The 13720-nt window shown below is 41.7% G+C and overlaps 1 protein-coding gene across 3 annotated transcripts in view; it reads right to left on the reverse strand.

The window, feature by feature from the left end:
- Positions 1 to 354: 354 nt before the first annotated feature.
- LOC134568451 (oocyte zinc finger protein XlCOF7.1-like) overlaps positions 355 to 13720 on the reverse strand; it is an 88836-nt gene continuing 75470 nt past the window's right edge. For 2 of the 3 annotated variants that reach the window (XM_063427045.1, XM_063427048.1), the window contains exon 2: positions 355 to 2372. In XM_063427045.1, the coding sequence (XP_063283115.1) occupies positions 442 to 2322 (1881 nt within the window). In that variant the 5' untranslated portion in view covers positions 2323 to 2372 and the 3' untranslated portion in view covers positions 355 to 441. Of the gene's footprint in view, positions 2373 to 2948; positions 3186 to 13720 lie in introns of those variants that run through there. The other variant, XM_063427049.1, reaches the window with a different exon arrangement.

Consider the following 13720-nt stretch of genomic DNA (forward strand, 5'->3'; position numbering starts at 1 on the left):
GTATAATTTGTAAATACATTTCATGTGTGTGCTGTAGTATTTTAATAAAAGCTGGAGCTCAGAAATAGTGTTCCTACAAGTTGCCATCAAGAATCATGTGTCTTGTCTGTTTGCTGAGGTCTTGGTTGGAATCATACAAATGTCATGCTAAACAACCATTTTCATTGAAATGTATTACCAGTGGAACAAGCTATTTAGTATACTCTGTAACAGCCAGGACATACAACCACAATGTATCCTGGGTTGCTGGTGAGTTTGCAACCAAGTGAAGCAGAGTTGGCAATGCAGGTTAGGCACATACGGGCAATGGCATGGGGGTGCCACAATACCAATGCATCATATGTACATTGACTGTTACTATCAAAGTTACTATTTATTGTGTGAGCATGATAAAACATCACAATACAAGATATTTTATTCCAATGTTAATCCATAGATGCATTATAAAATCACCTCACCTGTGTGAGTTATTTGATGACTGATAAGCTCTGATTTACTAGCAAAACATTTCCCACAATTACTACATAAGAAAGGCTTCTCTCCTGTGTGAGTTCTCTGACAACGAACAAGCTGCGCTTTAGTGACAAAACATTTTCCACATTCAGAACACGAGAACGGTTTCTCTCCTGTGTGAGTTCGCTGATGATGAACAAGCGACGCATTTGTGCTGAAACATTTTTTACATTCAGAACACGAGAACGCTTTCTCTCCTGTGTGAGTTCGCTGATGATGAACAAGCGATGCATTTGTGCTGAAAATTTTTTTACATTCAGAACATGAGTAGGGTTTCTCTCCTGTATGAGTTCTCTGATGACTCACAAGATCTGCTTTTGTGATAAAATCTTTTCCACATTCAGAACAGGAGAACGGTTTCTCTCCTGTGTGGGTTCTCTGATGACGAACAAGATGCGCTTTGGTGACAAAACATTTTTCACATTCAGAACATGAGAATGCTTTCTCTCCTGTGTGAGTTCTCTGATGACTGACAAGATTTGAATGTCGCCCAAAACATTTCCCACATTCAGAACAGGAGAACGGTTTCTCTCCTGTGTGGGTTCTCTGATGACAAACAAGCTGCTTTTTGGTGACAAAACATTTTCCACATTCAGCACATGAGAACGGTTTCTGTCCTGTGTGAGTTTTCTGATGACAGACAAGATGTGAATGTTGGCGAAAACATTTTCCACATTCAGAACATGAGAACGGTTTCTCTCCTGTGTGAGTCCTCTGATGTCTAACAAGTGTTAAATGTCGCCCAAAACAATTTCCACATATGGAACATGAGAATGGTTTCTCTCCTGTGTGAATTCTCTGATGACTGACAAGAGTTGAATGTTGCCGAAAACATTTTCCACATTCAGAACATGAGAACGGTTTCTCCCCTGTGTGAGTTCTCTGATGACTGACAAGCTCTGCATTAGTGACAAAACATTTTTCACATTCAGAACATGAGAACGGTTTCTCTCCGGTGTGAGTTCTCTGATGACTGACAAGCTGCGCTTTGGTGACAAAACATTTTCCACATTCAGAACACGAGAACGGTTTCTCTCCTGTGTGAGTTCGCTGATGACGGACAAGCGCTGCATTTGTGCTGAAACATTTTTTACATTCAGAACATGAGAACGGTTTCTCTCCGGTGTGAGTTCTCTGATGACTGACAAGCTGCGCTTTGGTGACAAAACATTTTCCACATTCAGAACACGAGAACGGTTTCTCTCCTGTGTGAGTTCTCTGATGACTGACAAGCTGCGCTTTGGTGACAAAACATTTTCCACATTCAGAACACGAGAACGGTTTCTCTCCTGTGTGAGTTCTCTGATGACTGACAAGCTCTGAATTTTTGACAAAACATTTTCCACATTCAGAACATGAGAATGGTTTCTCCCCTGTGTGAGTTCTCTGATGACAGACAAGCTGCGTTTTGGTGAAAAAACATTTTCCACATTCAGAACAGAAGAACGGTTTCTCTCCTGTGTGGGTTCTCTGATGACGAACAAGATGCGTTTTGGTGACAAAACATTTTTCACATTCAGAACATGAGCACGGTTTTTCTCCTGTGTGGGTTCTCTGATGACGAACAAGATGCGTTTTGGTGACAAAACATTTTTCACATTCAGAACATGAGAACGGTTTCTCTCCTGTGTGTGTACTCTGATGAATGACAAGAGTTGAATGTCGCCCAAAACATTTTCCACATTCAGAACACGAGAAAGGCTTGGGATTTATGTTTACGATCTCCTTTGAGAACATATAGGAATCTGAGAAAATGCTTGATTTTTCAGAGTTAGACTCCTTGGTTCTGTTATTAAAATATTTCTTCATAGTTTTGCTTCATGTATTTATGTTCTTGTCACCACTCCAGACAATTACACCTGAAGGAAAGATATTTGGTGTTAAAGGAAATCGATCACAATAAATTGTTTGCTATACTTAGAAAAACAGACAATATTTGCATAATATATAAGATATACGACCATCAGGTGTCATGATGATTGTGAAGAAATCATGTATTTGTGTGCATTAACCCCTTTACTAGCAAAATTGTATATACTCTTTTTTTTTTTTACTTTCATTTGCTTTTCAAAATTAGATTTAGCCCATAAAGCCTCAAATATCTGCATTTATGCTAGAGGAGCAAATTATGGATACTGTGTATATCACATACATTCTAATCACATATTCTAAACACATGCAACACATAATTTCACTGTTATCCCCCTACCTCTGCCACTGGAAAGTTGTGCCAAGTATGTACTACTATTTTTATATCACTCCAAGCCTCTACCACTTATACTAGAAGGTTGTGCTATTGAAACTGTAGTAGATACCTGCTTTGACCAGTCGGTGGAAATGTAGTGGGAGTTAAAGGAAATCTGTCTATAACTTATTTATGGTTTACCATACTTAGAAAAACTGACAATATTTTTATGAAAGACAAGAAATATGACTATGAAATATGAGGGGTATCTGCCGTTGGCAATGTCCTTCCTCCGGGCAAGATGCTGGGCTGTAGGGGAGAGGTTAAGTCCATCCGCTGGATCCCTGGAGCAATAGCGAGGCAGAGCTCTGAAAAGAGCTAGTGATTAAGCTGCAAATTCCCTTTCAACAACGAGACACAGCTACGTTTTGAAGGGTGAAGAAGAACTGACTCCACTGAGCATTTATTGCTGCTTTTATGCAGGATTTTACAGGTTAGACACCACCCACTGGACCTTGTTGTCAGGGTATTTATATCGGCAGACATTTTGTGCTATGATAGAAATACAAAGTATATATTCTGAAGTCAATTTGAACAGACCAGACTCCATTTTGTTATTTTCAAGCTAACAAAAGACACAAGATTTCTATCCTTTCTGTTACACTAAAACTGAGCCAGGGCTAAGAATGTCTTGTATAAACAAACCAAAGAGATAAGACATGAGAACGGGGGGTGGACAGACTGTCTAAAATGCTAATGGAATAGAATAAATTCTTAACCCAGACATAGGTGACAGAGAAGATTAAATAATTAATTTTACTTTCTATATGTACAACGTCCCATTATAGTCGAAGTTGAAATAAAGTTTAAGAACTGTCAATTTTAGGAATTACTACAGAAAATGGAGACGCATAGTCTGAGAAGACCCTTTGAAGTGAAAGGACAAAATTGAGTTATAGCAACCATAAAGATAACGTAAATGACGTCAAAATAGCCACCAGGAAAAGTTAACTCTTTCCTGGATAGGTATGTTTAGTGGGACAAGACTGCCATCTAGAGACCAAATACTAAATTCATGATTTAGAAGATAAACCACACCCAGTGTTTGCTATTGGTCTATTAACTTAGTGACAAACAGAGAATTTTCCCATGAAAAAATGAAGAGAAAGGAGAGAGGGTCATTCAAATTCAGGGCAGGAGATTCAGGGATTTCAAAGATTGAAGCAGTCAGGGGCAAGACACTCCATGCAGAGCAAGAGAGAAACATTCCTTGACACTTAGCTACCTGATAATATCTGATGAGAAAATATCTACTTAACTGGTAAATATACTGGCTTCCATTAATTAATTAAAATTAATAGCATGATATATGACTGGATAAAATCACAGTCAAATTTCGATATTTAGAAATCTTAATAATAAGAAATACATTATTAAACTTTTATTCTGCAGATAAAACACTAATTCTGTATTTATGTGACATATCATATCGTGATATTTATCCAGCTGTATTGATTTGCTCTAATACAAGATTAAATATCTGTTTAGGCAAATTAATAAAAATATCAGCTTATAGAACAGGTAGATTCTCATTGGATAAATTCAAGGAAATGGTTAATGACTGCTTAAATGTTATTTTATTTCAAATTACATAAGAGTAGATCTTAATGCCTAGAAGAGGTCTAGCCAGCATTGAAAGGGTTATTTCTAACTGCCAGCTAAGTTTTATTGCTCTATGCTGCACGCTGAGGAATTCTGTATCTCTGTGAAACTTTTTCTTTGTCTCTGTGAAGCCCATCATAAATCTTCTTGACGGCTAATGTGTAGATTCTAAACTACGTTCGTCATTAGATGTTTTGCTTTTATATTACCATATTGTATTGCATACTCATGTTATACTGAATTTCCATTGATTATTATCACGCATGTTACTTATTATTATTATTATTTGAATATAAAAATAAACTGTATCTATTTTTATAACAAATTGTGATTTTATTATATGATATACATTTCACTTATAACGATAAACATTCTTTGGGATCTGAGAATTAAAAATAGTGGGTAATTCTCTCTGTTAAATTATTATCCCATAAATATCCCCACATTGTGGGGCACCGACAATACAGTTACAGCAACCAATCGTACACAAGATGACAATAGAGCACACCCAGCAGTTACAGTGAATTCCTCCCCTCTGCTTAGGAGATAATTAAATGAATCTACTAAATTATCTCCAAGCTGAAAAGTGAAATTTTTATATATTTTCATAACTTCTTGATTTTATATTGTACATGAATACAACTTATTTTTTTATAACCAGTATAACCTAGGGACAAACATATCCAGAATTTGTAAAAATCCGTTCAGGGGTTCCAAAGATAGTAAAAAGTCCCTTTGGACCGATAGATTTGGGATGTGTGGTCGGTCAAATTTACCCTGAAAAAAATGGGACTTAGTCTCCAGCTGCAGTGTCGTAGGGGAGTAGAAGGTCCAGGTTAGCGGTGTTTGTGCAATTGGGTAGCCAAAAATAGTTCCATAGATTTGCCGGCACACACCGCTGACTGCGTTCGAATTAATCAAAATGTCTGCCGCCACGTGTAAAATTTTCGAATGGCGGCCACTTCAACTACTTCAGCTGCATCCGAAGTGCAATTCGAAACTGCAGGTCTTTTCCCAAGGTAGTTAAAGTGCCAGAAACGGTCTTTTAAAAGTCCATGAGCCCAAATAAACAATTACTGAAGGCCAAACAACAGTCTGAGTTCACATATCGTATACTTTTCCTGTTCGGCTGTTTGGAGTGTGGATTATTCGTATGATTGCTTGTTAGGCTGATTGGAGGTTCGGTAGATGCCCTCCAAATAGGTAGCTGCACTCATGGTACATAAAAAGTCAAAATGTATTGTAAATGGGTTAAAAATCCAGCGATCAACGTTTCAGTCCTTAAAAACTTTCCTCAGGATCAAATAATAAAAGCAGCCATTATACTGGTTAACTGGGGTGTTTTTTGTTTTTTTTTGTAAATATTTCTTTTATTATGGCATATGCGATACGGGGTACAGAATAGAAAGAGGAGGCATTGTGGGGTAACACGAGTTGACGATAATAAGATAGTGAACAATACACCTCTAAGAAAGACTGCCATATTTTTTGTTTTTTAGAAACGTCATATAAACAGATTAATACAGGCTTGGTTAATAAAATTAAAATAAAATAATAATAAAGGTACTTGTTGCTGAACAGTGCTAGATCAGCTACGCATGTAGTGCCATGACAGATGAAACAGTTGCGTTTTTTCCATTTAAAGATTTAAAGAGACAGGCTGAACCATAGATTGTTTAGTAAGGCCTAGAACACAACAGGCTGGCGATCATATGTTAGTAAGAGGTAGGTCATACAGGCTTAATACGATCATTAATGTACAGTAATCTAAGTGTTTTACACTGTACTGAGCATGCGACTTTCCTATCTTGAACATGAACTGGCTGACCAGGCGAAGGGGGTAGTCGCATTAAGAGACGCTTCACTCATTTACAACTTATTCCAGCTGAAAACAATAAACGTGTTAGAGACAGTAACATCAGTACATGCTAGTTGAGAACTATTTCAAGATGTGTACACGGAATCTATAAACCACAGTGTCGCTATAGAGTGAACGCAAACTAATGTCGGCTGCATTTCCCTAGGTCGTTGTACAGTCTAAGCTAACATGGCAGCTAGGAAGTCCAAGTAGTTCATTAAAATAGTTATACGGTTAAACTAAGGATCGTTGCATGTCCTATCTCAACATTTTAAACGTCCAACATAAAATAAAGTCTAAACGGAAAGGTCTGACATCAGTGAAGTATGCATGTTAGCAGTGGCAATCAGAGCATCGTCAGTCCCATTGTGTTCCAAGCTGGTAGTCGGGCACCGGGTATGCTTAAGTCCTCACTCGATGTCGTTGGCGTTCAGCCGACACCAGTGCTCTGGATCTCCTTGAAGCAGTTGTGGGGCGTTAGACGGCAGGGGCTGAAATCAGGGGCCTCCGGTCCCGGGTTCTGGGGGTGCAGTCAATACCCATTGAGGGTTCTCTGGACGGCAATTTGATGCAGTGGCTTCCTGGGCGTGATGGGAGTCGTTGAGGTGGGTCATCAAGCTTGTATATGGCTGCTCTTGGAGTGGAGGATGTACTGTATGTGACATCTCTCGACGTGTGGTCGGTGCTGAGAGATCGTGAGGAAGGGAGGGCTTTTCCCCAGCCCCAGGCCTCTTGTGGGGTCGGCTTCTTCTTGCCACAGACTCGGGCGTCTATGTGAGCCGCGTCTTTCCCTTGGTGGGCGCCGTGGGTGGCCCTGATGTTTCGCCGCCGCCGCCGGCGGGCGGGCTTCCGACGTGGTGGCTGAAGCTGTGGAGGATGTCTCCGTGGGACCTCCGGCCCAGGTGGGGATTTAGTGGGTACAGTGGGTGTTGAGGGGCAAGCTTTACCCGGGGTCAGCCCACTCCTTCCCCTTCTCCTCACCGCCTTCATCTCCTCTCCATTTGGGGACCCGGTTAGGAGTCGTTCCAGTCGGGCCCAGAAGTTCTGGAATATCCGGTCCAGGTTGGTCGGCTGTGGCAGCATGAATGGAGGCTGGGATGCAGCCTCCGCCATCTTGCTGGGTCCGGCCTTTCCAGGGCCCCAGTCTGGGCAGTCAGCTGCAATCAGTGTCTCTTTACTCGCTGTGTTGGTGGGGACCGGGATAACCCCCTCAGGTCCATAGGGGGGGGGGAACGGGAGCCGGAACTGGGTTTGTCAATGCTTTGCGACGACGGGAGAGCGGCCGCCTCCCCCGTGTCCGCCTCGTGAGTAGGCCGCAACGGCTGGGTATTCAGGACTTTGGCGTACAGCCTCGGGAGAGGTGTCATTCTGCCGGTCTCGGTGCCCTGAGTCGATTATTGGCCAGTGTGGGTCAGGTCGCAGGTTCCGTATCGCGAATTTTAGGTCGTTTTGTGCGTGGCCGCTGGAGCTCCAGCAGCACACGTCTGCTCCCTTCTGCCTAACTGGGGTGTTTTTGTTACACGTATTGTTACACACACACACACATATATATATATATATTTGTGTTCGGGGCAAATAGCCGTATATGGAGTAAGGTTCCAGCATAAGCGTAGGATAGTATAAAGGGAGCAAGTCGGTTGTGGGGTGCCGAGACCGACGATACAGTAGGCATGTAAATAAAGAGGGCCCACCAAGGAGTAAGTAAGTAAAGTAAATGGAAAGAAAAGAGAAAGTGTTGAAATGAGGAGTGGGTGGGAGGGTCATTCTGATGCTGATCTCAAGCGATAGGAGTCAAGTAAGGGGTGTCCCTTATATAGGGGAGTGAATTGATTTAAGCCCCTCCCACAAATACAGGCCAAACAGCCTTAAACTTGTGTTCGGGGCAAATAGCCGTATATGGAGTAAGGTTCCAGCATAAGCGTAGGATAGTATAAAGGGAGCAAGTCGGTTGTGGTGTGCCGAGACCGACGATATGGTAGGCCTGTAAATAAAGAGGGCAAAAAGAATAATCAAAGATTTAATACAGTCAACAATATATACAAATTAACCAGACATTTCCTTAAATTCATTACGGTATTTAATTCCTTTAATGATTTTGAAGGTAGGAATCTAGGACCGCAACTGGACACCATTTGTTGTGGGTAGGATAGTATGTTATCTCTACTGTTGGTGCGTGTTGACTCATTTAAGAATGTGGTAGAGCCAATAGGTAATGATATATGTGTTTACATACGTGGGATCGTTGAAGACAATGATCTGTCTGAGTGGTGGTTATGGTAGTGGATTCTCTGGCCTGAGAAAGGCATAAAAGGCCGTGCGCATGGCTGGTAATGGCCGACTTGGTAGTATAATTGAATGGTTGTAACTCTAATAGGTCCGATAAGGATGGAAAAGTTGGATGGCTATTGGTAATCTCTGAGAGGAACGTGGAGGGATGGATTCCTGAAAACCTCTGAGTATATTCTTGTCTGGTATGATAGCATGAAGTTATGGTAGTTGGACATAGGTTATCCTGTGTTGTTGAATGCCTGTAAAATATATAATTAATGGTGTGTGAGATGGTTTTAGTTTAAGGTGGCAAAAAATGAAGCAAAACCTAGGAGAAATGTTATGACACAGGTTGAGCTATGTCGTGTTCCAATGAGATTTTTTAAAGCCAGGTGAATAGCTGTGTTATGCGTTCTATAAGTATGGGATGAAAGTGCTAGGTGGGATAGTGCATGCTATGCTGCATGAGTATGTCTAATCCATGATTTGTCTCTGGAACGAAAGAGTGGCCGTGACTGTATGGGCGGCTGTAGGAAGCGTATGATGAACAGTTCCATGACCTATTAAGGGAGAAGGGTTTATTTTATTTTTATTTATGCATCTGCCTTTTATCATATAGGTTGTTAGGTTTCCTATTTTACCCTAATCTCATCTATTTTTATTTGAATCAGCGCTCCACTATATACACTTTTTCTCGTATGATGAACATGCCTGGAATATAAATGAGACAATTATCGGCAGGGATGTATACCCCCGCCTGGTACATGAAAGTAAAAGAAATGTGGTAAGTGGCCAACCAAGTGAGTTCCCCAGCAATACCATGATCGTATGGATGATGAGTGGCATTTGTTGATGATATGACATGTGCTTAGTTGTCTGAGTAACAACGGATTGATGACCCTGACCATGATTTACCCCATGCCACAGCAGCTGCTTTTAGCGGGGAAAGGATTGCCCATTTTATGCCATGTAAGTGCCAGTTTGTAGGGTAGATGGTAGCCGTTTACTGCGTTGATATTGGTCTTACTTAACCAAGCTTCAACCCATGCTTGAGTGATAGCTGTAAAGGTAGATCAATGGTGAGTGTATAGTAAGGAAACTCCTCGGAGGGTATGAGGGAGTTGAGACTTGGGGTAGCGAAGGTGTGTGGTGCCAATAAGTCTATGGTTAGTCTTTGTTTAAGGGAAGATTCCCTTGTGACAATACCAATGTGTTTGGCGCCATGCTGTAAATGGTGGAGATTGGAAAACCCAAGTTAAAACCCCTCTGCAAATCTCGGCTATTAGTGTGTTTACAGTCGATGGTTCTGTTGTGCTGACTGTAAGTGAGGGCATGCTATATTCCTTGAGGGTTTATTTATGATACCTGTATGGGAGCCCTTTGAAGCTCCAGAGCCTTAGTAAATCTGCTACAAGTCTGGAAGGGTGATGAGTCAGTAGTGTTGAAAATGCATTGGTGTGTACAGATGGTGAGTACGTTATTTGTAAGTTGTATTGGGACACATGGTTTGTCATGTGCCCTGAATGATTTGAACATATATGCAACAGTCTATATGCAATGCAACTACTAATACCAATTGTCTCTGGTAGTTCAGAGGTGCTGGTACCTGGAGCCTGAGAGTGCTCGTCCGTTTGTTTGGGAGAAAATCCCTTCTGTATGGGTACCTGCACAAATAAGCATCTCTACATATTCCAAATGCCAACACAACCAAGGGATGGTCAGTTCCTGATTTACCTAGAATCCCTGGGTCTGACCATCATAGATACATCATCATACATATTTATGCCTTGTTTCCCCAATGTGCCGGGATCATATGTGCAGGGTTAACGTCTTGTACCAAGAATTGATTGTACCAGGTAACAGAGTTTCGGTTGGTGCTGGTTGTACAGTAGCGTGAGGCCCAGCCTTGTGAGGGCTGTGACCGACTCGAGAATGCCAGTCTGTTGTAAATTTTATTTTGGCTCATGAGTTTATGAGTGAGGCTAGCATGGCCTGGGTGTCACCTGAGTTGGTGTTGCTGGGCCATCCCCTGCCTCCGTGTTGTCCGTTGATGTATGGAGGAGTTTGAATAACTCTGCTTTCCTTGCTGTGGCAGGGTAGGGGATGTGTCGCCTCCTTAGGTCCGAGCCACATCTCCTCTGCTTGAAGGTGTATCACTTCTAGCCGGGTGCCAGGAAGAGGTGATTCTTCACCATCTTTTTGAGAAATACTTAAATAACAATAAAGATTGCAATTATATATTTGCACCCAGGGGTCTTGTACCGGCTTGCTAGCTAAGCCGTAAGGCTTGGTGTTTTTGGGTGACTGGTGAGGCCCTGCTAGTTGCCAAGTAGCTTGAGAGGCTCTATCTATGCTTGGCGCGAGGGGATTTTGTGTGAACAACTAACGTTTTGGCAGGATGTTGGCCTCTCGGTGACAGTAACCAGAAAAATAGGAAGGGGAGTGACAGGTGAGGACCTCTCTATGATACAATGCGAGGTGGCTAGCTCACGAGTGGCCGGAGGGGTGTATGCCTCCGAGTGTGAGGCGGGGTGTTGGCCTCGTTGGACCACTAACCGAAGCATAATGCATAGAAAAAAGGGGATAATACCTATTGGTCCCTAGAACCCTAATTGCCAGTACACTATTACTATTCCAGGGAAGGTAAGAGATGGATAACTACGTGAGCAGGTGTACGTACCTGGTAGTATGGTATTGAACCTGACAATCCGTATAGGTTTTTTAGTAGTAACTGTAACCTGAACGGATAAAATCGTATGGCATAAGGAAATATGGCATAGACCAAGCTTATCTTAAAACATACGTATATGTGAAAGTAAAGTGCCGTGATATGTAAATATCAAACATCATAGCCATACTGGTTAAATATGTATCAATCTTAACCCATTAAGTGCTGTATGTATGTGAACCATATTACCAGTTACGTATATACAGATGCGTGTGCTACTGTGTAATAATATGTGTATTTATAACAGATGTTGATATACTGCTTGCTATGTGAATTGTTGTATGCCTTATTGAATTGTCACTGAACATGGTGTTGCAAAATGCAAGTGCACTGGAGATCTGCCGAGTGCCTTATAGGTGGCAGTGTAGTTGATACTGATTGGTATGTGAAATGTTGTTTGTCTGTTGACCTATATGGGGTCAGTGTTTTTGTGTTTGTAAAACCCCATGAAAAACCACATGAAAATTGTCAATGTACTTGACAGACCTGTAGGTGGCAGTATTGATAGAACCACTGTTAGTCTTGATGTGAAATGTAAATTATTGTGAATTAAACCTGAAGTTGAGCCAGTGTTGGAGTTTAATTTATGGTTTATGGTTATGTTTAAAACAATCTTATGTGTAATTTATATTGGCTGGTAATTGTATATGACATGTGAAGACAGTTTTGCTGTTGACCAGTAGGGGTCAGAAATTCTGATTGTATGGTAAAATACCCTTTAACCCCTGAAGCATACATGACATGTGTGACATTTCATGATTCCCTTTTATTCCAGAGTTTGGTCCTTAAGGGGTTAATCCAAATGCAAGGTTAACATGAGATTTTGAGAGTGACCTGTAGGGGTCAGTGTGGTTTATGTGAAACATTGTTCGTGAGCAATGCCCCAGCATTATAGTTGTATGACAGGGAAACAAACAGTGCCTGTTTGACAATATACAATAAGTGAACATAATATCTTAGTAACAGTCATTGTAATAAACCAAAGTTCTGTTCGTGGGTTGTAAACACACGAAACGTGTGTGTAGTACAATAGTAAATGCATGAACTAGTTCCCGTTTGGTAGAAAATTGCACGAACCGTGAGCCTGGTATGTCAGGGAAACGAAACGAAACGAGCAGTGAGAATGCACGCACAGAATTGCCTAGTATATTTAGGCAATTGAAACAGAATGTGTTCCCGTTTGGGAGTATGCTAATGCTGGAAATGAGCCAGTGACAGATATAAACAAGTGAGTTTAAACGAATGCTATGCATGAACATGCAATGGTTTTAGGACAGATTTAGACAAAATGCAGCCGTAAAGTGAGGACCTGACCCGTGCATGGTGCCGTGGGACTGATGCCTGGCTTAACGGCCAGGTCGACTTATGGTTTGTGAGTCACTTGGACACCTTACAAGGCGATAGATTGAAGAAAGATGGTGGTAGGCCGGAAAAGCCTGTGGCTGGATTCCTGACACAGCTCAGCTTAGAAAACCTCATGGAGTAATCCGGTAAAATGGCGTCTGGATGACCCGGAAGTGGAAATCATTCTGATGCTGACCTCAAGCGATAGGAGTCAGGTAAGGGGTGTCCCTTATATAGGGGAGTGAATTAATTCAAGCCCCTCCCACAAATAAAGGCCAAACAGCCTTAAACATATATATATATATATATATATATATATATATATATATATATATATTTGTAGTCGGGGACATAAGCCGTAAGTATAATGATTATACCAGAATATGAAAGTCGGTTGTGGTGTGCCGGAACCGACGTATGGGGTAGGCCTGTGATAAAAGAGGGCCCACCCAAGAATGGTTATAGAGGGTTGTGGTGGGAGGGATGAACCCAGTGATTCCAGTGCTGAATTAGCGGTGGCCTGAGCTTTTATAGCCGGGTAACCCCTCCCACAATTACAGGTTACGCCTTTCTATTTGTAGTCCAGGACATAAGCCGTAAGTATAATGATTATACCAGAATATGAAAGTTGGTTGTGGTGTGCCGGAACCGACGTATGGGGTAGGCCTGTAATAAAAGAGGGCAAAAAGGTTGGAGTAAACAATTCACTTTATTATACACAGGTTACATAGCAAGACCTTTGAATGCTGATCTTAGTTCTATTTCTGGTTGTGGAATGTAAGTGGCGTAGACCGCAGATTTCCACCGGCCTAATCTTTTAATTATGTGAGAGGGTACGTTGTGACTTGAGGCTGCCGAAGCGGCTCCAATTCTGAAAGAGTGACCAGAAAACCCTGTGGGGTTGAGGCAGAGTCGGATGAACAGAGTTCTGATGTACTGAATGAACTTGGCAGTTGTTAAGGGTAAACCTTGTAATGCGAGTAGTGGGGCGTTTTGACTGAGACCTGTGAGAGTAGCCAGAAAGGTGTCAAATACTGTGACGGGGCACCACTGATTGCCGGTGGGATAGTAGCAGATCTTGGTAGGTGGGCCTATTTGATTAGTTTTTGTGTGACCTAAGGTGAGTACGTAGTGATCTGTGTGTCTCTGAAGATTTGTAATG

This window comes from Pelobates fuscus, chromosome 7, assembly GCF_036172605.1.
Source record: "Pelobates fuscus isolate aPelFus1 chromosome 7, aPelFus1.pri, whole genome shotgun sequence".
In the NCBI taxonomy this organism is placed as follows: Eukaryota; Metazoa; Chordata; class Amphibia; order Anura; family Pelobatidae; genus Pelobates; species Pelobates fuscus.